Source organism: Ahaetulla prasina, chromosome 4, assembly GCF_028640845.1.
Source record: "Ahaetulla prasina isolate Xishuangbanna chromosome 4, ASM2864084v1, whole genome shotgun sequence".
In the NCBI taxonomy this organism is placed as follows: domain Eukaryota; kingdom Metazoa; phylum Chordata; class Lepidosauria; order Squamata; family Colubridae; genus Ahaetulla; species Ahaetulla prasina.
Window position 1 is genome coordinate 12,257,830 of NC_080542.1, and position 25,629 is coordinate 12,283,458.

The 25,629-nt window shown below is 45.7% G+C and overlaps 1 protein-coding gene across 1 annotated transcript in view; it reads right to left on the reverse strand.

Moving 5' to 3' along the window:
- The window catches only part of PLOD3 (procollagen-lysine,2-oxoglutarate 5-dioxygenase 3), a 67,150-nt gene extending 44,694 nt beyond the window's left edge, over nt 1–22,456 (reverse strand). Inside the window, exon 1 of the mRNA XM_058182178.1 lies at nt 22,252–22,456. Coding sequence (XP_058038161.1) covers nt 22,252–22,360 — 109 coding nt within the window. The 5' untranslated portion in view covers nt 22,361–22,456. The remainder of the gene's footprint in view (nt 1–22,251) is intronic.
- Nucleotides 22,457–25,629: the final 3,173 nt, after the last annotated feature.

A 25,629-nucleotide genomic window follows, 5' to 3' on the forward strand; every position in this document is an offset into this window, starting at 1 on the left:
TTTTTTAAGGGAAAAAAAAGTTTATTTATTTTTTTCAATCATAATAACTCATTAGGAGGGATCCTAACTTACCAGAGAATGCCAGGTGAGAACGGTGGTGCTAGAGTAGGAGGGTCAAACTCACGGCCCGCGGGCCAGATCCAGCCCGTGGGGTGCTTAGATCTGGCCCATGGGGCTGCCCTGAAAACAGCGAAGGACCTCCCCCCGCTCCCTGAGCTCTGCTTTTCCTGGCAGAGGGCTATCAAAACAAATTAAAAACAAAATAAAAGGAGAAATGTTTCCCCTTTTGCATTTGAGCCTGCAAGAAGGCAGTGGTAAAATGTAAATTTTGTTACTACCGGTTCTGTGGGCGCGGCTTGGGGGGTAATGTGACGGTGGGCGTGGCCAACTTTTTTTGTTTTCTTTTAAAAGCATTTTTTTTTTGCCTTTAAAAGAAAAAAAAAGCCTCTGACGATCAGACAACTCAGCTAGGATCCTCAGAGCCTTTTAAAAGCATTTTTTTTTTGCCTTTAAAAGAAAAAAAAAGCCTCTGACGATCAGACAACTCAGCTAGGATCCTCAGAGCCTTTTAAAAGCATTTTTTTCTACAATCTCTTCGGTTGTAGAAAGCTTCGGACAGCTGAGTTGCCTGGTCGCCAGAACCCTTTAAAAGCATTTTTTACAGCCTCTTCGGACGAAGAGGTTGTAAAAAATGCTTTTAAAAGGCTCTGACAATCCCAGCTGAGCCGCACGATCATCAGAGGCTTTGTTTTTTAACTTTTAAAAGCATTTTTTCAGCCGAAGAAAAAATGCTTTTAAAAGTCAAAAAAACCTCTGATGATTGTGCAGCTCAGCTGGGCATGGTGGGGCAGGGATTTTTGCTACCGGTTCTCCAAACCACCTGCTGCCATTGCTACCAGATTGGGAGATCCGGTCCGAACTGGGAGCATTTCACCCCTGCAAGGAGGGACAGGAAAGGAGAAAGGGAAAGAGGAAAGACAAAAAGAAGGAAAGAGAGCAAGGAAGGAAAAAGAAGAAAAGAGGGGAAGGAAGTAGAAAGGGGGGGAAAGAAAAGAAGAGAAGAGAAGAGAAGAGAAGAGAAGAGAAGGAAGGAAGGAAGGAAGGAAGGAAGGATGGATTGTAATGAGAGTGAGGAAAGATATCAGGGAAGTCCTGCCTTAGCACTTGGCCAGCACAGGTGCCCCCCTCCCCGACACCATTATTATCATTTATTATCAACGACAGGCAGTCCTCCGTCATTTGTTTAGTGACCGCTCAAAGTTATAACGGCCCCAAACAAAGCAACTTACGACCGGTCCTCGCACTTACAACCGTCATTGTAAGTGCGAGGGTCCCATAGTCACGGGATCAACATCGGGCACTTGGCAACTGGCATGTATTTAGGATGGTTGCAGTATCGTCGGGTTACGCGATCACCATTTGTGACTTCTCCAGCTGGCTTCCAACTAGCAAAATCAAAGGGGGAAGATGGGATTCACTGAACGGCCACGTGATTCACTTAACAACGGCAGTGACTTCCTTAACAACCGTGGGAAAAAGGTGGTAAAAATTTTCGGCAAGTGAACTGATATAAGTCGAGGGCTCCCTATACAGCAGTGGTTCTCAACCTTTATAGTGCTGCGACCCCTTTAATACAATTCCCCACGATGTGGCGACCCCTTTAATACAATTCCCCACGATATGGTGACCCCAACCATAAAATTATTTTCCTTTTGAATTTATTGCGCCTGAAGCTGTATTGGCTAGCGATCTGAACTGCTTGCGATTGCCTTGAGGACAGAGGCATTAAAGCAGAGACTCCTCTCCTATTAAGTTTACCGCGCCTGAAGCCAGATTAGGCTAGCGATTGGGAGTGATTGCAGCTGGCTTGAGAGGGAGACATCAGAGCAAAGATTTCTCTCTTTTTTAATTCATCACGCCCGAAGCCGAATTCACGATTCTTCGACTCGCAAGTATACTTCCCATATTTCCGATGGTCTTAGGCGACCCCTGGCAAATCGACATTCGACCCCCAACGGGGTCCCGACCCACAGGTTGAGAACCACTGTTATACAGCATGCATCGCAACCCATTTGCTGCTCTTTTATCCTGGAACTACCAGAGCCATCGGTGCTCCTTGGCTCAGCTCTGAATGTCTCCCTTCGGCTGTAAGGTTTAAAATGGCATTACGGGAGGCTTCTGGCTAGAAATGTCGGCTTTATAATTTTTTGGGTCTCTGAGAATGCCAGGCAGTGGACGGCTTCCGGGCCTTCGGTAAGTCTTCCATGAATCTGGAATGCAACTTTGGGGGACAGCCAAGACTGCTGCCTTGGCGCACAACTGCTATTCCTGCTGGCACACAACTTTATTCCAGCCGAAGGATGAAAAAGACAGACGGGCTTTGTGGAGGGCAGTTACTAAGCTAGCAGGAGTAGCCAATGCCCTAGATGAAAGGCTCAAGATCCAGATGGATCTTGACAGACTTTGTCAGGAAATTGTTATTTGCCTAACTAGTTGGCCAGGCAATATATAAACTAACTATGTATGTTTATAGAAAGGCATGATATTGTTTTAAGGCTGTGCTGCATCATGCAAGCAATCCTGATTGGTTGGGCTCTGTAGCCAATGTATAAAAGGTAAAACTAAATTATGTCTTGTTGGGGGAATTACAGAGACGTTACAGCATTGTAACCTGATGACATGCTGCAACTGTATATGTGAGCTTTATGATCGTTGCTTGATCATGGCTAGTTACTGATTCCTCAAGATACTTGAGGAATTCCTCAAGATACTGATTCCTCAAGGTACTTCCTCAAGATACTGGCGACCCCCAGGGGGAGGGCCTTCTCTGTGGGGGCTCCAACCCTCTGGAACGAATTACCACCTGGTATTTGCCAACTTCCCGATCTCCGGACTTTCCGACGCGAGCTGAAAACATGGTTGTTTCATCGCGCAGGACTGGCCTGATAGTTTTAATTGGGAATTTTAAACAGGTTTTAAGGAGTAGCCTAAATTTAAATATTTCGTTTTAAATTATTTTAATGTTTGTATACTGTTTTTTATACGGCTGTAAACCGCCTTGAATCCTTCGGGAGAAGGGCGGTCTAGAAATTTAAATAATAAATAAATAAAATAAATACTGACTGTTGAGTGTTGAACTGAACTGAACTGAAAGAGGACCTTGTTTGTTTTACAAGTCTACATTGGTAAGGAGACTGACTGACTGAATTTATATGTGTATGACCTGGAATTGTTTTTGGACTATGTCTTTGCCTTTTCCCTAAAAGTAAAGGAATATCAAACCCCAGTTTGTCTGCAAGTGACTGTTATTGTATACAACCAGTCTCAGTCGTTTTCATGCGTAGGGTACTCTGCTCAACAGTCCACAATCTTGGTTGTGAACCCAGATTACCCTTAACAGACTTGAACACTGAGCCTGATCTAACAAAATGAAACTCAACGTGGAGAAAAGTAAAGGCAAGAAAAACCCAAAGTACACATATAGACTGAGTGAGACCAGGCTTAATAGCAGTAACTGTGAGAGGGATCTTGGGAGTCTTAGTGGACAACCAGTTTTAATATGAGCCAGCAGTGTGCAATGGCAGCCAAAAAAGCTAATGCAATCCTAAGCTGCATTAACAGAGGGACACAATCAAGATCAAGTGAGGTACTAATACCGCTCTGTAAAGCCTTAGTTAGACCACACCTAGAATACGGTATTCAGTTTTGGTCCCCACACTATAAGAAAGTGGTTGAGACTCTAGAAAAAATGCAGAGAAGAGCAACCAAGGTGATTAGGGGACTGGAGGCTAAAACATACAATGAACGGTTGCAGGAACTGGGCATGGCTAGTCTAGTGAAGAGAAGGACTAAGGGAGACTTGATAGCAGTGTTCCAATATTTGAGGGGCTGCCGCAGAGAGGAGGAAGGAGTCAAACTATTTTCCAAGGTACCAGGAGGCCAGACAAGGAATAATGGATGGAAACTGATCAACCTGGAAATAAGGAGAAATTTTCTGACAGCGAGAACAATGAACCAATGGAACATAGTGGCCTTCGGAAGTTGTGGGAGCTTCATCACTGGAGGCTTTCAAGAAGAGATTGGACTGCCATTGGTCAGAAATGGTACAGGGCAGTGACCTTTTTGCCATCACGTGCCAAAAGCAGGGGGAGCGTGGGAGAATTGCATCCGTGCGTGCCCACACCCATAATTCAATGCGCCCCATCCCCACGCATGCGAGCGTGACCTCCCCTGCTTTTGGCACATGATGGCACGGACGGTGGGCACAGCAGGCCCATTTTTTGCCCTCCCCAGGCTCTAGAGGCTTTCTAGGAGTCTGGGAAGGGCGAAAACTTCCTTCCTCACCCGCCCAGAGGCCTCCGGAGGCCAGAAAAAGCCCGTTTCCCAACTTCTGGTGGGCCCAGAAGAGCCGAAAATCAGCTGGAGCTGAGCTAGGGCAACACTCGCATGCCCACAGATATGACTCCGCATGCCATCTGTGGCACACGTGCCATAGGTATAAGATCTCCTGCTTGGATGGGGGGTTGGACTAGATGACCTACAAGGTCCCTTCCAACTCTGTTAATCTGTTAAAGATCTGTTAAAGCCCACTTCAAGAAGCTCCATCCAGCTTTTTCATCCCATTCCAATAACCCATTCATGTCTCCTGTAGCGACAGACGATCTGACACCTAGGACACGTTTTAGATTACAAGTCCTACAAATCACGTGTTATGGACCGTCTTTGCTTCAGCTGATAGGGCCTGAAATTCAGAAGGCAGGTAGTCCTCGACTTACAACTCTTCATTTAGTGACCGTTCAAAGTTACAACGGCATTAAAGTGACCTGCAACCGTTTTTCACACTTATGACCTTTGTAGCATCCCCTCGGTCAGTTGATCAAAATTCAGAATGCTTGGCAACTGGTTCATGCTTATGACCGTTGAAATAGTAAAAGACACAAGGCTCACTAAATTGCACAACTCCCTGGAGCATCTCAATCACCTAACCCCAGAACCCTATAAAAATTCATCCACTCATTCAGTCATTTTGTCATTCATCCCAGAAGCATTGCTGCTGTCGCCGAAGTTTCTGGAAACCAAATAAACTTTCTTTCCTTGAAGTCAGTCTCCCTTTTATTTCCAGCACCTTTCTCCCAGTTTGGAACCGAATCAGATTTTGCTTCCCACAAATAGTACAATGTTCATCTTCAAAATTAGCCTCTGGTTTTAAAAATACACCCTTCCACTACCCTTTTTTACTTTTGTAGATTAAAAAAAAAGTTATCACTACATTGAGAAACTGAAGGATCTTTGGTTTTGTTAAGAGGCGGATTTGTGGTTGTCAAGAATGAATAGCAGTAGACCATAGAAGCTACTCCAAACACATCAAAACAATTTCTGGGCACTGTTTTGGTTACTAACAAGTTTCCTCCTTGACAGCCAACCCATTACCAAGTTTCTTTGGCAAACTTTTTAAGCCACTGTTTTTTTCCTCTCTCGGAAATGTTTGAGACTTTTGTCAGTGGAAGAGAATTCCAGAACCTACAATAACATTATACAATTCTCCCGGAGGACTGCAGAATTCAGTAGCGGGGTTAAAGTGAGAAAAAGCTCCAACCCGGATGAAGCTAGGAAGGTCTCATTCAGTGCTCAAGAACCTCAAGGAAATGGACCATGAGCAAAACTAAGAGAAGGTGGAAGTGTGAAAACAAATGAGATGTTGTTATGCAAGTGTTTCTTTACCGACAGAAGACAATATTTTAACTCTGGTTTAAACTATGGCAGGGGTCGGCAACCTTAAACACTCAAAGAACCACAAAGATCCTAACTGGAAGCCCCCATTCAATTCTGCAGCCGACTGGAAGTCTGGTTTCCCCCCACCATAGAGCCTCCCCCTAGCACAGTGTCCTTTTTCCTCTGCCGACTGGAAGTCGGTTCCCCCACAATAGAGTCTCCTCCTAGCATGGTGTCCTTTTTCCTCTGCCAACTGGAAGTCGGTTCCCCCACAATAGAGTCTCCTCCTAGCATGGTGTCCTTTTTCCTCTGCCGACTGGAAGTTGGGTCGGTTCCCCTACCATAGAATCTCCCCCTAGCACGGTGTCCTTTTTCCCCTGCCGACTGGAAGTCGGTTCCCCCACCATAGAGTGTCCTCCTAGCGCAGCATCCTTTTTTCTCTACCTGTCCTAACCAAAAGCCCTATCAACTGTGGAGCTGCCCAGCAACAGGGAGCCGTAACAGAGGGATGAAGGAGCCACATGCGGCTCCAGAGCCACGGGTTGCTGACTCCTGAACTATGGGTCCTTTCTGCTCTCTGAGTGTGGTGGTTTTCTTGCAGACAATTCATTACCAAACTATCTAACATCATCAGTGCAGTCTACAAGAAAACCAACAAGCTGAGAGAGACTCCACAAAGGTGCTTTTTCAAGAGGCAACTGGACGTTCCGGTTTTTCTTTGAAGGGATTTCACTTCTCATCCAAGAAGCTTCTTCAGCTCTGACTGGATGGTGGGGGAGGGAAGGATTTATACTCCTTAGAGACAGCTGGTCATTTGCATTCTTTTAGTGAGTCATTAAGGCCATCTGTGTCATCAGGGTCACATATATGGGTGTGGAACCTTCTTGGAACTGCTGAAAGGACTGTGTTGTAGACCGGAGATAGATGATGTCATATTATTCCTCCTCTGTTGAGAGAGTTGTTGTATTCGCAAAACAACAGCAAGAAGTGAGGCAATGCAGGAGAACCATTAACAGTTGTTTTATTAACTACAAACAATTAACTGAGGTGAGCAAGCGAGCAAGCTCTAGTCTAAACTGACAGCCCTTTTATATTGGAGCTGTAAACAGCTCAGCCAATAGCAGCTCCTTAATTCTCCCGCCGGCTATAGCATCGGCGGTTAACCAATCAACTGCTGGTTACTGGTCATGTGTTCTCCAGCCGAACACAACACCCCTCCCTTCCCGGATTGCACAAGCATAATCGGCCAAGTAGGCTGGACATCTCCTGGCTCGCTCCGACCTGCGCAGTACAACCGTACCAGGTGCTGTTGATGGGACCCGCACAGGAACTTCACGAACTTCTGGGGCTTGTTCAGCCGCGCTGGATGGAAACTCGTTGGACTGGTCCTGATGTGGCCTTTGAGGTAAATCGACAGCTGGTGAAGTTGTGGGTGGACTATCAGGATTGGGCATGTTTTCTGGACGGGACTCTTTGCTTTGTACAGGTGGTGGCTGATTCGATGCGGCCAGATCTGTGTTGCTCGGTACATTGGATGGGGGCATGTGGCGGCGCAGTTGATCCACATGGCGCCGCCACATGCGACCATCTTCCAACTGAACCCGGTATGAACGGGGGCCGGTCACTTCTTCTATTTGACCTGGTAGCCACCGCGGGTCCCCCCCAAAATGCTGGGCATACACCCAATCCCCCACTTGGAATGCGCGGGCTCCACTGGTAGAATCAGGGGGTTTCTCTGGCGAGTACTCAGGGTGCAAACGATCTAACACAGTCCTCAATCGTCGGCCCATCAACAGTTCTGCCGGGCAGCGGTTAGTCGTGGGGCATGGAGTGGTGTGTTGTGCCAATAGGTAGGTCGCTATTTTGTCTCGCCAATCTCCGGAAACTAATTTAGCTAGGACTTCTTTAGCTGAGCGGACTGTCCTTTCAGCCAGGCCATTCGAGGCAGGACAAAATGGAGCAATAGTGGCATGGCAAATGCCCTGCTTTGCCAGGTATGCTTGGAAGGCCGCTGAGGTTAGCTGCAGCCCATTATCTGACACTAAAACATCAGGCAAACCATGAGTGGCAAAAACTCTCTTAAGTGCATGGATCAGTGCCTCTGAGGTGGTAGAGGTCATTGAGACAACCTCGACCCACTTAGAGTAAGCGTCAACGATAATCAACAACATGTGACCTTGGATGGGGCCGGCAAAATCTATATGGACGCGGCCCAGGGGCTTTTTGGCATCTCCCATTCAGTGGCCACTGCCGCTGGAGGAACTGCTCTACGGATCTGGCACCTTGGGCACCCGGCCACCCACTCAGCGATTTCCCCATCTAGCCTTGGCCACCACAGGTAACTGCGGGCTAATGCCTTCATGCGGGCGATGCCTGGGTGGCCTTCATGCAAGACATTGAGGATCCGGCCACGGAGCTCATCTGGAATTATCACTCGGGAGCCCCAGAGTAGGCAGCCTCTGATGATAGAAATTTCATGCTGCCTGACCTTGTAAGGTTGAAACTCGGAAGCCAACTGCCCAAGGGGCCACCCCCTCCTCACCCAGTCGGCCACCTGGCGGAGGGTACGGTCCTTGGAAGAGAACTTCGCCACATCTGATGCTGACACTGGAATAGCCTGGTCGTCGATAAACAGGACTGATGAGGCAGGGGCAGGGTCCTCTGCAGGAATTGGAAGGGGGCAACGGCTCAATGTGTCCGCGTGCCCAATAGCCTTGCCTGGCCTGTAGACCAAGGTGTATTGGTATGCCGCTAAGAACCCAACCCATCGTGTCATCCTTGGTGACAGGATGAGGGGGGTTTGACGATCCCCAGCCAGGATGCCCAAGAGTGGCTTGTGGTCGGTGACAAGCGTGAATGCACGGCCGTACAAGTAATCATGAAAACGCTTGATCCCGGCCACGGCTGCCAAAGCCTCCTTATCTACCTGTCCATAGTTACGTTCTGCTGGAGACAAAGTCCTAGAAAAATAAGCAACAGGAGCTTCTGATCCATTTGGTAGAACGTGGCTCAAGACAGCTCCTATCCCATAGGGTGAAGCATCACATGCCAGGAGCAAAGGTAAGTCCGCATGGTATTGCATGAGGACACTGTCAGAGGTGAGCAGTGCCTTCACGGCCCAGAAAACTGCGTCCTCTTTCCGTCCCCAATTCCAAGGTGTCTTGCTGTTGAGGAGGCGATGGAGAGGTTCTGCGACTGTAGCTTTATGTGGCAAGAATAAGTTATAAAAGTTAAGGAGGCCAAGGAAAGCCTGCAGTTCAGTCTTAGTCGTTGGTGTAGGAGCCTGTTGTACTGCACGTACCTTTGCGGGGGTAGGGTGCAGACCTCGCTTATCGACAAGAAAACCAAGAAATTCGACCTGGCGAACGCCCAGTATGCACTTTTCATGCTTTAGTTTAAGGCCAGCCTTCCGGAAACGGATCAAAACGGCACGGAGGCAGTGTAGCAACTCAGCCTCATCGGTGGCTGACACAAAGATGTCGTCGAAATAGGGGACGACCCCCGGCAACCCATGTAAGAGTCTCTCCATCAGGTATTGGAAAATGCCGGGGGCCACACAGACCCCGAATTGCAGCCGGCGACATTTGAAGGCACCGCGGTGAGTCACAATCGTCTGCGCCTCCACGGACTCATCATCTACCTCAAGCTGCTGATAGGCCTGTGCCATGTCGAGCTTGGCGAATATGCTGCCGCGGCCCAATGAATGCAGAAGATGTTGGACCACCGGAACAGGATACGGGTTTGCCTGTAGAGCCTTGTTGAGCGTGGCCTTGTAGTCCGCGCAGATCCTTATCGATCCATCGACCTTAATGGGGATCACTATAGGCGTCTCCCAGCGAGCATGGTCCACTGGTTGTAGTATACCTTGTGCCAATAATTTGTCAATTTCCTGATCAACTTTAGTGCGAAGGGCGAAAGGAACCCTGCGAGGTTAAGGCGAATAGGAGCTATTGAGGGATCTAAATTTAATGAGATGGGAGACCCCTTGTATTTGCCTAATTCCTTACTGAAGACATCAGAGAATTCCTGGAAGAGATCGGAGAAGTGGTCTGATGCAAGAGCATGTATGCCTGTTATGGCCAAACCCAATGCATCGAACCACTCCAGACCTAGCAGAGAGGGGAGAATGCCATCAACAACTATGGTTCTAAGGCGATCATTAAAGTTCTTATATTGAACTTGAAAATACCCGGAACCCAAAATGGGAATGTGATTACCTTGGTAATCACGAAGCTTTAGTCGAGCCCGATCTAATTGGTGTTTTTTAAGGGAGGGCACTAAGCGGGAAATGGTGTGCCACGCTATGATAGACACAGAAGATCCCGTGTCAATCTCCATTCTACACGGTTTATTCTCAATATGGACTGTGAGGAAAAATTTTTTCCTAAGTCCTGACCTGGCATGACTTACTCTGGTTTCCCCCTGTTCTGTGCCCCGGTGAATAGAGAAACAATCTTCCTCAATCCGTTCAGCCCTATCTCGCTGCCGTGCATCACGATTGGGTCTCACAGGGTTGAAATTAGTATGCTGTTTTGCAGGGTTGGAAATTGAGGGCAGCGTGGCCCTACAGACTCTAGCGAGGTGGCCCTTCTTGCCACAACGCCGACATTCCACGTTCTTAAATTTACACAAAGAACGGTGGTGGTTTCCTCCACAACCTAAGCATGGATTCTGTGGCTTTTTTTCCTCTGTCACCCAACCCTTCCTAGAACTCGAATTAAGACGGCTTATCTCTTCCTCCTCCTCTGAGAACTGATCAGAAACCATCTCCTGCTGATGCACTGTGGCTGGTTTAGCAGCTGCAGCAGTGCTGAAAGGCTTCCTTATTTCAGAAGCCGACTTAGCAGACAGTTCTGAGGCTTGAGCCTCATCTATTGCAGTTTGAAAAGTGATATCTGTTCTGGCCAGTAGGCGGCGCTGCAATTCGATATCCCTGATACCACAAATAAATTGATCCAGAAGGATATCCTCCAGGTCACTAAACTCACAATAAAGGGCAGCCTTCCTTAACGCTGCTGTGTATTGACTTATAGACTCTCCCTCATTCTGGTACCTGTGCCTGAAGGCATGGCGCCTGGCTACTCTTGAGGGCAAGGGAGCATAATGTCCCTTCAGCTTATCTAATAACACCCCCCATGGTACATCCTGAACATTTTGAGGCGCCAACAGCGTTCGGGCTGTTTCAAACATGTCATGCCCACATATACTAAGGAATACTGCTAATTTCCTGTCATCGGGAAGTCTCTTGTAGTCATTTGCGGCCAGGAAACAATTGACCCTGTCTACAAAGCAGTCCCAGGATTCCTTCGCCTGATCGAATGGAGCGAATGTGGAAAGAGTGGCCATTGATCAAGACTTGCCTGAGGTAATTTAGTCCTCAATGTCTTGTTGCCTTGGCTCTGCTCTCTGGCTAGCTCTCATGAATGGCTTTGTTCCCCTGCGATCTCCGCTAACAAAATCCTCATCGCCAGTGTTGTATTCGCAAAACAACAGCAAGAAGTGAGGCAATGCAGGAGAACCATTAACAGTTGTTTTATTAACTACAAACAATTAACTGAGGTGAGCAAGCGAGCAAGCTCTAAACTGACAGCCCTTTTATATTGGAGCTGTAAACAGCTCAGCCAATAGCAGCTCCTTAATTCTCCCGCCGGCTATAGCATCGGCGGTTAACCAATCAACTGCTGGTTACTGGTCATGTGTTCTCCAGCCGAACACAACAAGAGTACTGTTCAATTTTGACATAGATGGCCTCCTTGGACCCTCTTTCAAACCAGCGGTCTCCTCTGCCCAAAATGTGGACTTTGCTGTCTTCAAGAGTGGCCTTTGTCTTTTAAATGCAGATGAACTGCTGGATCTAGTCCTGATGGGTTTGTTCTCCTATGTTGTGCCATGCATTTAGGAAGTGGCTGTTTTGTTTCCCCAATGTATAGTTTTGCACACGACTCACTGCATTGTACTGCATATACCACACTGCTCAGACTGTGTCTGGATGTTTTATCCTTGGGGTGCGCACACCTCTGCCTTAGCGTATTCTTGGGTTTCAAGTGTGCATGTGTGTTGTGTCGGCTGAAGATCCTCGTGAACTTTTCCGACCAGCTGTCTGCAAGGAGTATAAATCCTTACATTCCCTACCATCCAGTCAGAGCTGAAGAAGCTTCTTGGATGAGAAGCGAAATGTCTTCGAAGAAAACCCAGAAAGTCCAATTGCCTCTTGAAAAAAGGCCTCTTTGGGGACCTCCATGACCTGGCTGACCAAGAATCTCCGTAGACAAGGATTCTACAAGTGTTTCTTGGCTTGGTTTACACACTTATGAGTGTTACTTGAAAATTAGAGTATGCACAGATATCACGCCAGAGCTGAAGATGAAACAGCCAAATGGGTTGTGTTATTCTCCAGAAACAAAGGACGCAATGGCTTAGTGGCTAAGACGCTGAGCTTGTTGATCGAAAGGTCGACAGTTCAGTGGTTCGAATCCCTAGTGCTGCCATGTAATGGAGTGAGCTCCCGTTCCTTGTCCCAGCTTCTGCCAACCTAGCAGTTCGAAAGCACGTAAAAAATGCAAGTAGAAAAATAGGGACCACCTTTGGTGGGAAGGTAACAGTGTTCCCGTGCGTCTTTGGCGTTGAGTCATGCCGGCCACATGACCAGGGAGACGTCTTCTGACAGCGCTGGCTCTTTGGCTTTGAAACGGAGATGAGCACCGCCCCCTAGAGTTGGGAACAACTAGCACGTATGTGCGAGGGGAACATTTACCTTTACCCTCCAGAAAGAAAGAGAAGATAAATGTCTTTCTAATCCCCTCCCCCTTTTTTTCCCAGTTACGAGGAGCTTCCAGAGATCCATTGTCAACCTTGCTTGCTCCTGAACCCAAATGAAGAGAGAAGGGGGGCTGGGATAGCCAAGGAACATCGAAAGAACTCTGTTCTAATTTGGGGGGGGAGTTCAAGGACAATAAAAGGACTCCAATGCCCCCTTACTTCTACCTCATAAATACCTCAGACATCATAAATACATTCTACATCAGGGGTCTCCAACCTTAGTAACTTTAAGGTTTGTGGACTTCAACTCCCAGAGTTCCTCAGCCACGTTTGCTGGCTGAGGAACTCTGGGAGTTGAAGTCCACAAGCCTTAAATTTACTAAGGTTGGAGACCCCTGATGTAGAATGTATTTATGATGACTATGATCATGATTTATCACTTATATCTTTTATGTACACTGAGAGCTTATTGTTATAACCTAGGCTTCCCAAGAGCATGAAGCAGACTTCTTGTCCTGACAAAATCCCCTTTTTATTAAGTTACTGCGAATTCTTCTCATTCACACCCAGCCAAGTCTTTCAAGGCTGAATTTACAGTCACAGATCTTATCTGGCTTGGGGAGCTGCCAGGCCCAGATATCTTCAAAACTTGACAAGGAGTCAGGAACCAATTAAGCAAACTAATTGTCTCCTGCAAACTCCACTCCCCTTTCATTTCTCTTTATTCCCTATGGGAGGGGCCATTCACCAGCCACCTGTGGCTTTACTCCTGAGTCAACCCTTGTTCTTTAGCTGCTCCCTTCGTCTGGCAACTCTGCGCATGCGCACACTGGGAACAGGATCCAGCTGTTCGTCTGCCTCACTGATGTCTGACTCCGAAGGCAACTGATAACTGGCAGAGCCCTCATCAGAGCCTTCCCCACACTCCAGGACTGGCCCACGTTCCTCCCCAACCTCCACACTGTCCAAATCTGCTGCCAGCTCCGCTGGCCACTGGCGGGTCACAACAAGTACCATAGAGATTCAGGATGTCCAGAGTGAGAATGGAAGGTCTGAAGTTCTTCTTATTCCTGGTCCTCCACGCAAATCAGAAAGTTTAACAGAAAAATATTTAATTTCCGTCCTTTGTTTTACATTAGCTCTCGAAAAGGGATCCTCAAAAAAATCAAGAGAGAAACATTCAACACGAGTTAATTCTGGAAATGAAATAGTACAGAATCAAAGTCTGAAGATTCATAATGGTTTTCCGCTGGCGGGCCACAACACTTATGCACTGAAGACAAATTCTTTGTGTGTCCAGTCACACTTGGCCAATAAAGAATTCTAATTCTATTCTTAAGTGCATAGCTCCCATGGTCTAATGGGGCATTGGGGGCAACCCAAACCAGCTTGAATTTTTAAGCCTATCAGTTTAAAAGCTTTTTTTCCCCTTGAGTCATCCTTGACTCCTGGTGACTTCACGGAGGCATCTCAAGTGGTTCTCTTATCACCGAGAATTCTTTCAACTTCCCGAAGTCTACAACTCTGCAATCGATCTGCAGCTCCAGTCCCACCCTGGAGAGCCCTTCAAGATCAGTTAAGGTCAGTTTGGTGCTTCCACAGAACTGGACAACCTCGTTTTTAAGCCGTCTTTCAACAGCGCATCAGCCAAACAGGCATTTGTTTCAAGCTGGAATGTAGCCTACGTGGTGGTGGAAATAGCTGTTTTTCTCCAGAGGCAGGACAGCTGTCTTCTTCAGACAGTCAGTCAACTCCCTCTTGCAAACACAAGCAGCTTTCACAAAAAGGAAGCTGCCAGTCCTTTAGTCTATTGAGTAACATCAGTAAAAAATAATTATACGAAGGGGCTGGGGGAGGGAAGGGAAGGGAAGAAAGAGAAGACATTCAGCGACTTGGCATACTAAGTGGAGAACTGTCTTGTTTTTAAGCCTGCTTTGGCCAGCCCGGCGTGCAATTCGCATGATTCCCCTGACGAGGGGTTGCGTTCAAACGTTGAGAAAAGCACGGAGGCAGACAGGATTGGAAACAGACGAGCAACAAAACTGAAGCATGCTACTTTCCGTTCGTGTTCGCTAATCAAAACCATCCCGTAGTGTTCCCTCTCGCTCCTGTCAAAAAAAAAAACCACGTCGGATTTAAGAGCATGTGCCAAGAGAAATTATTTTAAAGAAAAGGGCAATCTATTTGAGGGGTTGGTTTTCAGGCTGCAAACCAACATGATCTAGGCCCCATGATGGCGAACCTTTGACGTGCCCGCGTGCTGGCCTGCGTGCCGGAAGTGGCACGTGAAACCATCCCGCGAGGTATGTGTGGCCCCGCTGGTCTTCGCAAGTGTGCGGGAGTGCCAATACCTGGAAAAGCGGTGGTCCATCGTGCATGCATGAGCCTGCACCTAAATACCCGGATACCAGCATGGAAGAATGCCCGAATAACAGCTGGCCATCGCGCATGCACGCAAGATCAACTGGAAGGTCGGGTGCCAGCCTGCACATGTGTGCCGGAACGCCGCTCTTCGACATTTTGCCGCTCCCGCCCGAGTGTGACAGCCAGCTGACTGACAGCTAGCCAGCGAGACCACGCATTCTTCACGGGATGGTTTCGCGTGCTGCTTCCAGCATGCGTGTCATAGGTTCGCCAACACTGATCTAGGCCAGGGGTGTCAAACACAGGGCCCCAGGGTCCAGATCCGGCCCACAGGGTGCTTAAATCTGGCCCGCGGAGCCACCCTGGAAGCAGCGAAGGACCGGCTCGGGGTCTACCTGCAGTTTCCAAAACGGGGGAAAAGATTTCAATTGCAATTGCAGAGCTGTCGAATTGGAAAGGACGATTTCTAACCCCTTGTTTTGTCCTTTTTAAAACACCGTCCCATCGTTTTTGAGCAATGATGCACGAGAGGATTCGGGAATCCTAAAAACATAGAAAAGGAGGATGGGGGGAGGACAGGACTCAAACCTCATCGCAGCTCGTACTTTCTACTTTCAATTCACACCGTCAACCAGTCAGGAAAGATACCCAATCAGGATCTAAAAAGTCTCCTTTCATCTCAAAAGTAATCACTTCAGCCAAAGGCAGGGTTCAAAGAAATGATAATTTCCTAAGTAGCATATGCAAAGCTGGAAGGCATTATAAAACAAACCCCAGATGAAATATTTCATCGCGATAAGCCAAAACTTTCTATTTTCTTCATTCTTTCTAGACATCCTAGCTCAGTGTTTCTTAACCTTTCGCAATGTTAAGATGTGTGGACTTCAACTCCCAGAATTCCCCAACCAACTGTTCAGACTTAGGCTTCCTTAGAAAATAAACAGCACAATCTTAGTCCCGGCAAATCTCTTTAATTCAAACGCTGTGAATTATTGTCATTCCCAGTCCGAAAGGCAGTCTATCAGGAGAGTGTTTACAAACACTCACCTTATCTCCCTTGGAATGCCGCCAGAGAACTAATTGCCAAACGCAGGGCAAGGCCAAATTTAGCACAGAGTCAAACAGAGCTTTTCCACAGCTTTTACTGACCAGATGAACTAATTGCCTCCTGCAAAAGCTCACATCCCGTTCTCTTTTATGTCTTATGGGAGGGGCCAATCATCCCCAAGCGTTACTCCCAAGTCGACCCTGTTTTCTTAATTGTTCCCATCTTCTGGCAGCTCTGCGCATGGGCACACTGGGAACAGGCTCACGCTGTTCTTCCGCCTCGCTGATGTCAGACTCTGGAGATTCCGGAGGCAGCAAAGAACTACCATATGGCCTTGGCCCCCTCTCTGCCTCTGACTCGGAGCCCTCAGCCAAGCCTTCCCCAGACTCCAGGACTGGCCCACGTTCCTCCCCAACCTCCTCACTGTCTTAGCCCCTGAGCCACCGCATCCCCTATAGATAGATAGATAGATAGATAGATAGATAGATAGATAGATAGATAGATAGATAGATATAAAGAATTGTGTTCCATTGTTCTTGCAGTACTCTGATGGCCAATTGGTCCCCCAGGAGACCAAACTTTAACTGAAGTAGTTCTTGACTTACAACAGTTCAGTTAGTGACTTTTCAAAGTTACGACACTGAACAAAGTGACTTAGTACTACCATTTTTCCCAATTACAACCTTTTCAACGTTCCCAGGGTCATGTGATCAAAATTCAGACACTTGGCAACTGGTTCACCTTTACGACCGTTTACGGGGATCTCAGGGCATGTGATCCCCTGTTGCGACGCTCTGACAAGCAAAGCGAAAGTCAGATTCACTTAACAACCATGCAATAACTGTGTAATCCTGCTAAGTTTCCAGAAACACTACCTCAAATTTAATTTCAATTAAAATCTGAACCGAAAAGTCAACCTTAAGTCTTCCCAAAAAAACCCCCCCCCAAAAAAACCAGATACAGATTGGTTTTCTGCTCCAACTGAGCAACCACAATTATGTTCCAATTCACGGTGCCAAAACTCTCCTCCTCAACAACAGCTGTAACATTTTAATCCAAACACCCTTCTCGATTTACTAACTGGTTTGGCTTGTTCCTTTCTCCATCCCTTTTCTCAAATGCACCATCATACCTCTGCGATGGCGGCTAAACTTGCCGTACCGTTTAGAAGCCCATCTTCCTGCTTGGCCTGGCTCATTTCGCAACATCCAAAATTCATTTTATCTTCACATTCAAGTGAGATTTCCATGATCAGGTCATGAAGGAAATTCATCGCTGACCGACACTTTGTAGAGATCATGACAGCTAGAAAGTGGGTCCTCCACAGTCAGAAGCAGTCTTACCTCTAAATCTCATTTCTGCATTTAGGTAAGAAAAACCAAAATGCACAGGTCCAGCATAGGTGGTACCTCGCTCAATAGTAGTAAGTGTGAGAGGGACCTTGAAGTCCGTAGTGGACAATCATTTAAATATGAGCCAGCAGTGTGCTTGCAGCTGCCAAAAAAGCCAACACAGTTCTAGGCTGCATAAACAGAGGGATAGAATCAAGATCACGTGAAATGTTAATACCACTTTATAAGGCCTTGGTAAGGCCACACTTGGAATACGGCATCCAGTTTTGATCGCCATGATGTAAAAAAGATGTTGAGACTCTAGAAAGAGTGCAGAGAAGAAGAACAAAGATGATTAGGGGACTGGAGGCTAAAACATATGAAGAACAGTTGCAGGAAATGGGTATGTCTAGTCTGATGAAAAGAATGACTGGGGGTGGGAAACAACATAGCAGTGTTCCAATATCTCAGGGGCTGCCCCACAAAAGAGGGAGACAAGCTATTCTCCAAAGCACCTGAGAGTAGGACAAGAAGCAATGGGTGTAAACTAATCAAGGCAAGAAGCAACTAAGGAGAAATTTCCTGACAGTTAGAACAATTAATCAGTGGAACAACTTGCCTCATAAGTTGTGAATGCTCCAACACTGGAAATATTTAAGAAAATGTTGGATAACCATTTGTCTGAAGTGGTGTAGGGTTTCCTGCCTGGGCAGGGGGTTGGACTAAAAGACCTCCAAGGTTCCTTCCAATTCTGTTATTCTATTCTATTCTATTCCATTCCATTCCATTCCATTCCATTCCATTCTACTCATTCTATTCTATTCTATCTACTCTACTCTACTCTACTCTATTCTATTCTATTCTATTTCTATTCTACTCTAATTCTATTCTAGTCATTCTATTGTATTTTACTTATTCTATTCTATTCTATTCTACTCTACTCATTCTATTCTATTCTATTCTATTCTACTCTACTCATTCTATTCTATTCTATTCTATTCTATTCTATTCTAAGTCTATTCTACTGTACTCATTCTAGTCTAGTCTAGTCTAGTCTAGTCTACTCATTCTATTCTATTCTATTTCTATTCTACTCTAATTCTGTTCTACTCATTCTATTGTATTTTACTTATTCTATTCTATTCTATTCTATTCTATTCTAATTCTATTCTACTCTACTCATTCTATTCTATTCTATTCTATTCTATTCATTCTATTCTATTCTAATTCTATTCTACTGTACTCATTCTATTCTATTCTAGTCTAGTCTAGTCTAGTCTACTCATTCTATTCTATTCTATTCTATTCTATTCTATTCTATTCTAATTCTAATTCTAATTCTAATTCTATTCTATTCATTTGATTCCTTCAGAACCTATTGGAGGTTTCTCAGAAAGCTCCATTAGATGTCTGCCACCATCTTCCTTTTACTTCTGCTGCTCCCAATTTTTTCTCTCTTCATAGCCGATGAAAGCCACGTGCTTCAGCAAATGCCACAAATGCACCTTCTTACCGTCACTTTCCTCTCTGCCAACTCAAACATGTCCAGTCGGCCTAAAATGTTTATCCTGGCTTCTGAATCTGCCCACTCCAGGTAGCCCTCGACTGATGACCACAGTTGATCCCCAAATTTCTGCTGTTAGGTGAATTTTTTGGCCCATCTGACAACCTTTCTTGACCCCGTTGTTAAGTGAATCACTGATGTTCTTAAGTTAGCCACGAGGCTGCGAATATGAACCTAAATATGAACCAGGGTGAAATCTAAAAATTTTCCCTACCAGTTCTGTGGCTGTGGCTTAATTGGTGGGTGTGGCTTGGTGGTCAGGTGACCCGGTGGGTGTGGCTTGGTGGTCAGGTGATTGAATGAGCATGGCCAATAATAATAAATAATAAAAATAATAAACGAAGTATAGAAAACTTGGGAGGGCACTGGTCTACCTTCTTTAAAAATAGAGGCACTGGTCTACTAATTGCCTTTTTTTTGGGAGCACACCAGTCTACTAGCCGCCTACAGCGCTGATCAGCTGTAGTGTGGCCCTTTGAAGCGCCGCAGCAGTTATTTAAGGCCATTTTCAGCATATCACTACTGAGAGCTTCAGGGACAGAGAAGAGAAACAGTGAGGCGTGGGCGGTGTGGGCGGCAGGGATTTTTGCTACCGGTTCTCCGAACTACCCGCCCCCATCGCTACCAGATTGCACGATCCGGTCCAAACCGGGAGGATTTCACCCCTGGTATGAACCAGTTGCCAAAGCCTCGGAATTTTGATCACATGATCGTGGGGATGTGGCAAAGGTCATAACTGGGGGTGGGAATGGTCATAGGTCACTTTTTTCAGCACCGTTGAAGGCCTTCAACCTTAAGCTGGCCAAATTGTCCAGCCTTGCCCAAAGAGGGCATTTGAGCTTTCTAGAGTAGGAGTGTCAATCTGGATTTCTTTGAGGGCCGGATCAACATTGTAGTTCTCCACGGGCCAGCCAGGAGGTGAAGATAAGAGGTGGAATTAGCCAGTTCGCACCAGTTCAGGCGAACTGATATTGGCAATCACGGGAGGGGTGGGCCTGCCCCCACCCCCACCCGCCCACCTAGCCCCAGCTCCTTATCACCCTTGGGTGGGGAGACACCTCCTGCAGCATCCTGCCACCCAAAACTTTAACCCCCGCCCCACTGCCGCCCCAGCAGAGTGTTGCAGGAGGCTGTCCAGGCCTAAAATGGGGCACGGGGGGCCCTCACGCGGCCCCTCCATACCCCATTTTGGCTGCCAGAGCTACCACGAGCTGGTTCTTTCCTATTTCCAGGCCGGCCCTGTGAGCCCGATTTAAGCACTGGATTCAGCCACACTGGAAAAAAAGTGACTTTTTACACTTGAGACCGATGCATTCTCCATGATTGTGTGATCAAAATTCAGACACTCGACTCGAATTTAGGACGACGGCTGCAATGTTTTGGGCCTGTGTGTGTGTCATGCAATCTCCCCCTTTTGCGACCTTCGGGGGAACCGGATTCACTTAACAACCGTGTTTACTAACTGAACGACCAAACTCACTTAACCAATATCTCACTTTAGCCACCTAAATTTTGAGCTCAAGTTGCCCTCGTCAATCAGCGATCCCTTCTTCCCCATCCTTCCCTGCCCCGATCCCTGTTTTGTTTTTGCTTTTCAAAAACTGTCTATAACTGTCTGGTTTGGTTCTGCAACCCAACAAGACAGACACAGACTTCAGAGGACAATTAGAACTGCAGAAAAAACAATGGCTACCAACCTGCCTTCCACTGAGGACCTGTATACTGCACGAATCAAAAAGAGAGAAATGTGAAAATATTTACAGACCCCTCGCATCCTGGACATAAACTGTTTCAACTCCTACTCTCAAAACAACACTATACAGCACTGAACACCAGAACAACTAGACACAAGAACAGTTTTTCCCCCAACGCCATCACTCTGCTAAACAAAGAATCCCCTCAACACTGTCAAACTATTCACTAAGTCTGCATTACTATTACTATTAATCTTCTCATTGTTCCTATCATCCATCTCCTCCCACTTAAGACTGTATGACTGTAACCTTGTTGCTGTATCCTTACAATTTATATTGTTTCCTAGTATGATTTGATTGCTTATTTGTAACCTATGACTATCATTAAGTGTTGTATACCTTATGATTCTTGATGAACTTATCTTTTCTTTTATGTACACTGAGAGCATATGCACCAAAACAAATTCCTTGTGTGTCCCATCACACTTGGCCAATAAAAGAATTCTATTCTATTCTATTCAATTCTATTCTATTTTCTATTCTATTCTATTCAGCCTACAAGCTAACGAGATTGGTCAGGCTGTTTCCAAATAGGTCCCCAAATTGTTGGAGATGTGGTCACAAACAAGGGACAGTCTACCACGTGTGGTGGACCTGCCCTAAGATTAAGAAATTTTGGGGGAAGATAAAAAACTGGCTGGATGAAATAACAGGGCAGTAAATAGGGGGGGGGAAGGAACTATTCTTATTGGGCAGTCTGGAAGGTAAATGGAAAGAAATATACAATATATCATATTACACATATTGACGGCATGTAGAATTGTGATAGCACAGAATTGGAAACATCCGGATATCCCACTGGATCAAATTATAATTAAAAAAATATATGAATGGGCAGAAATGGACAGAGTATCGATGGAAATGAAGGAGAGGGAAGACACTGAGTGCTATTGAATATGGAATAGATGGTATTCCTGGCTGGAGAGTAAGAATAAAACTTAAGAGAGATTTTTGTCATGAGACTGAATTTTGAATAGACGTTAAAATAATTTAAATAAGAATGTTGGTTTATAGAGATACTTAGAAATAGAATCTGTATACAGAGGTTAAATAGGATAAGAGATACCAATATAGGAAAAGCTATGTTATGAGTAATGTAATTTTGACCCGTTTGTCTTTGTGTGTTTTATATATATATATTTGTTTTTGTGTATTGTGCTTTTTTTTTGTATTGTGTATTTTAACTTTTGGAAATGCAATAAATATTATTTTTATAAAAAGTGCTGTACCTTAGAATTCTTGATGAACGTGTCTTTTCTTTAATGTACACTTAGAGCCTATGAACCGAGACAAATTCCTTGTGTGTCCAATCACGCTTGGCCAAGAAAAAAATTCTATTCTATTCTAAAAAGTTACAGAACAGAGAACAGGCGACTCCGATAAGGAACGCGGAGGCAGACTCGATCCCTGGGCTTGGCGTTCACTCCTCGGTCCGCAGCGCTAGGCTAGGATGGGGAACCATCCTGGGAGCGAAACCCGATTTTCTGCCACCGGGGAGCTCCCGTGAACGGGCTCTTTATAAGATCCGATTTCCTTAGCTGATCCTTCAGCTATTTCCCCGGCGCCAAAGCGAAGGGCTTCCGTGCACGCAACCCCTCTCCTTCCCCTTTTTCTCCGTCCTGCCCCCATCCAAGCTTCCGGGGACCCATCGTTTCTGGGCGCAACCATCCCCCCCCCGCCTCATCCCTGCCCGATCCTCAGCGCTGTGCCCTTCCTTACCGGGATCCACGCTTTCCCGCTTGCCTTCGCTGCCCGCAGAGGCGCCCATCATCGCCAGGGCGGCCAGCGCCAGGGCGGCGCGCAAGGTCGGGATCGCTCGCAGCTCCATGAGCGCAAAAGCCCCCAGAGCGCGGAGAAGCGACTGGAAGCGCGTCGGGGACCCGCCCGGAGTTTGGCTCGCTCTCGCGAGCGGCCGAGCTTTGGGAAAGGGATCGCAAGCTCCTCCCGATCGCAAGCCAATCGCTGTGGGGGATCCACCTCTAAAAGGGGTAGGCTTAGCCCTGCGTTGGAATGGGGGCGGGAGGGGGTATCCTTTATTTATTTATTTTTGACACAACAGTATACACAAACAATTGTCATAGATAAAACAACGTATCTTGAAGAAATATGTATATATAAGTAAAAACATATGCATCAACTATATTAGTTTGATATAATGAAAGGAACAATAGGACAGGAATGTAGGCACTTTTGTGCTCTTATGCGCGCTCCTTATAGTCCTTTTAGGAATGGGGTGAGGTCAATAGTAGACAGTTTTTGGTTGAAGATTTTGAGTAGAGACTATGGAGTCAGGTAATGAGTTCCAAGCATTAACAACTCTATTACAGAAGTCATATTTTCTGCAATCAAGTTTGAAGCGGTTGACATTTAGCTTGAATCTATTTTTTGCTCTTGTAATATTGCGATTGAAGCTGAAGTAGTCTTTTATAGGAAGGATATTGCAATAGATGATTTTGTGTGTTAAACACAGGTCATGTCGAAGTCGATGGAGTTGTAAGTTTTCTAATCCCAGGATTTCAAGTCTGTTGGTATAAGGTATTTTGTTGTTTTCGGAGGAGTGAAGAACTCTTCTAGTGAAATATTTCTGGACTCGTTCTATTGTATTTATGTCAGAGATGTGGTATGGGTTCCAGACGGATGAGCTGTATTCAAGAATAGGTCTGGCAAATGTTTTGTATGCTCTAGTTAGTAGTGTAGAGTTTTTAGAAAAGAAGCTGCGTAAAATTAGGTTTACAACTCTTAGAGCCTTTTTTGCTATGTAGTTGCAGTGGGCTTTGGCATTAAGGTCATTTAGAATAGAATTTTTATTGGCCAAGTGTGATTGGACACACAAGGAATTTGTCTTGGTGCATATGCTCTCAGTGTACATAAAAGAAAAGATACGTTTATCAAGGTACAACATTTACAACACAATTGATGATCAATATATCAATATAAATCATAAGGATTGCCAGCAACAAGTTATAGTCATACAGTCATAAGTGGAAAGAGATTGGTGATGGGAACTATGAAACGATTAATAGTAGTGCAGATTCAGTAAATAGTCTGACAGTGTTGAGGGAATTATTTGTTTAGCAGAGTGATGGCCTTCGGGAAAAAACTGTTCTTGTGTCTAGTTGTTCTGGTGTGCAGTGCTCTATAGCGTCGTTTTGAGGGTAGGAGTTGAAACAGTTTATGTCCAGGATGCGAGGGATCTGCAAATATTTTCACGGCCCTCTTCTTGATTCGTGCAGTATACAGGTCCTCAATGGAAGGCAAGTTGGTAGCAATTATTTTTCTGCAGTTCTAATTATCCTCTGAAGTCTGTGTTTTCTTGTTGGGTTGCAGAACCGAACCAGACAGTTATAGAGGTGCAAATGACAGACTCAATAATTCCTCTGTAGAATTGGATCAGCAGCTCCTTGGGCAGTTTGAGCTTACTGAGTTGGCGCAGAAAGAACATTCTTTGTTGTCCTTTTTAATGATGTTTTGATGTTGGCTGTCCATTTGAGATCTTGCGATATGATAGAACCCAGAAATTTGAAGGTTTCTACTGTTGATACTGTGTTGTCAAGTATTGTGAGAGGTGGAAGTATGGAAGGGTTTTTCCTAAAGTCTACCACCATTTCTACGGTTTTGAGTGTGTTCAGTTCCAGATTGTTTTGGTTGCACCACAAGGCTAGTCGTTCGACCTCTCGTCTATATGCGGATTCGTCATTGTCTCGAATGAGACCAATCACTGTTGTGTCATCTGCGAACTTCAGTAGCTTAACAAATGGATCATTGGAGATGCAGTCATTGGTATACAGAGAGAAGAGAAGTGGGGAGAGCACACAGCCTTGGGGGCCCCCTGTGCTAATTGTACAGGTATTTGATGTGATCTTGCTTAGCTTCACCTGCTGCTTCCTGTTTGTTAGGAAGCTTGTGATCCACTTACAAGTCTGTTCCGGTACCTGTAGCTGGTTTAGCTTAGTTAGAAGAATGTCTGGAATGATGGTATTGAATGCTGAACTAAAGTCTACAAAAAGGACCCTTGCATAGGTCTTTGGAGACTCAAGATGTTGTAGGATGTAGTGCAGAGCCATATTAACAGCATCATCTGTTGATCTATTTGCTCGGTATGCAAATTGCAAGGGGTCTAACAGCGGATCCGTGATGGATTTCAGGTAGGAAAGCACTAGCCTTTCAAAGGTTTTCATGACTACAGATGTTAGAGCAACTGGTCTGTAGTCATTCAGTTCCTTGATGGTGGGCTTCTTGGCACTGGGATGATGGTAGGCGATTGAAGCAAGAAGGAACATAGCACATCTCTAGTGATTTATTGAAAATATGGGTGAAGATGGGGGCCAATTGGTCAGCACAGACTTTTAAGCAAGAAGGAGTTATCTTGTCTGGGCCTGGAGCTTTTCCTGGCTTTTGTCTGTGAAATAGGTCCTGCACTTCCTTTTCTGTGATCACTAGGGGTTGTGAACCCAATGAAATGGGGTCAGTTGTAGGAGGCTTGGCTGTTGTTGGTGTGTCTGAGATGGGGGTTGTGGAGATAGGTGGCTGTAGTTTCCTTTCAAACCTGCAGTAAAACTCATTCAGGTCATCTGCCAGTTGTTGATTACCTTCAGCCTGGGAAGGAGGTTTGCCATAGCCGGTGATATTTTTAAGAGTTTTCCACATGTTTGCTGGTTCATTTGCTGAAAATTGATTCTTTAGCTTTTCAGAGTAGCTTCTTTTTGCTGCTCTTATCTCCCTTGTTAGTGCATTTCTGGCCTGATTGTACAGCATTTTATCACCTTTTCTGTAGGCTTCCTCTTTGGAATGTCGTAGCTGCTTAAGTTTAGGTGTAAACCAAGGTTTGTTATTACTGTGTATTCGCAAGTTCCTTGTAGGTACACATAGGTCTTCACAGAAGCTGACATATGATGTTACAGTATCTGTGAGTTCATCCAGGTCTGCAGAGGTATCTTTAAAAATATTCCAATCAGTGCAGTCAAAACATGCCTGTAGCTTTAATTCTGATTCCTCCGTCCAGGTTTTCACTGATTTAATTATTGGTTTTATGGCTTTAAGTCTTTGCCTGTAAGCAGGTACAAGGTGAATCATGCAATGATCAGAGTGTCCTACAGC